The 1,117-nt window shown below is 30.7% G+C and overlaps 1 protein-coding gene across 1 annotated transcript; it reads left to right on the top strand.

Moving 5' to 3' along the window:
• Nucleotides 1-221: 221 nt before the first annotated feature.
• Nucleotides 222-815, top strand: LOTGIDRAFT_145727 (hypothetical protein; the record flags this gene model as incomplete). The annotated part of the gene is made up of 1 exon (XM_009060133.1): nt 222-815. A coding segment is annotated over one exon (594 nt), but the record flags the coding sequence as incomplete, so codon positions are not given.
• Between the last annotated feature and the right edge of the window lie 302 nt (nt 816-1,117).

Consider the following 1,117-nt stretch of genomic DNA (forward strand, 5'->3'; position numbering starts at 1 on the left):
ATATTTTAAAAAAACATACGCACTGGAGAAGGAATATATCTTTCGAAGTATAAAGGAGAAGGAGTTATTTTTGGAACAAATTAAAATAATAAAAAATGGGTAAAAAATTTAATCATTCAGAAATATTTCCTAATAACCCAATGCTCATGTGTATATGCGGTAGTTCCGGTTCTGGGAAAACTCATCTCATTTTTAACATGTTGACAACACCAAACCTTTAAGATTTCGATTCTTTGTATATCTACACAACAACACCAGAGCAATCGTATTATCAATTTCTCAAAGCTTTAGAATATCTACCAAAGAGAGATGTTCAAGACCTATTTCAATATTACAAAGAAAACGAAAAAAAAGTGGAATTGAAAGATTTCATAGATAACTACATCGAAGGAAAGAAACCAACGGATATAAAAGTTTTTCTTACGAAAAATGTTAATGATCTAGATTTGTCTCAAATTGATAGCGAGCGAAAGAACTTAATGTTGTTTGACGACTGCGTGGCGCAAAGAAATCAAGCCGTTCAACAAGAATTCTTCACGAAAGGAAGACATCACAACTGTCACTGCATATACCAATCCCAATCTTTTTACGGGATGGATTCTATGTTCATTAGAAAAAATTCAAATTGTTTTTTATTATTTGAATTAAACGACAAAGACTTATCTCAAATCGCTCAATCGATAAATCACGGAATGGACAGAGATGCATTTAAAAAGGTTTGTAAAGCTCAATGGAGATATCCAGATGATCATGGATATGTATTTGTAAATACTAGAAAACCTGCGGGTGAAAGAGTTATGAACGATATATGTTAATTTTATTTTTTTAAAAATGGATTGGAATAATATTTTAAAAAGAAACAAAGAATATATCAAAGCTAAGAATAAAATAAAAACCCAAGTTGAAAATAACAGATTACAACAACTCGGATTAACGGAAAATCTACAGACTCTATTTCAACCCATATTAAAATCTCAAGAGGATATTAAAAAGAGACTCATCCCTCCTATAGAACCCATAGCTCCTATAGAACCTCATCAAATAGAATATCCCATTAAAGATGATGAAATCATAATTAGGACATTAGATGATATAAATCGTCTTTTCTCAAACCCTA

The sequence above is a fragment of the Lottia gigantea genome (genome assembly GCF_000327385.1).
Source record: "Lottia gigantea unplaced genomic scaffold LOTGIsca_403, whole genome shotgun sequence".
Lineage (NCBI taxonomy): Eukaryota > Metazoa > Mollusca > Gastropoda > Lottiidae > Lottia > Lottia gigantea.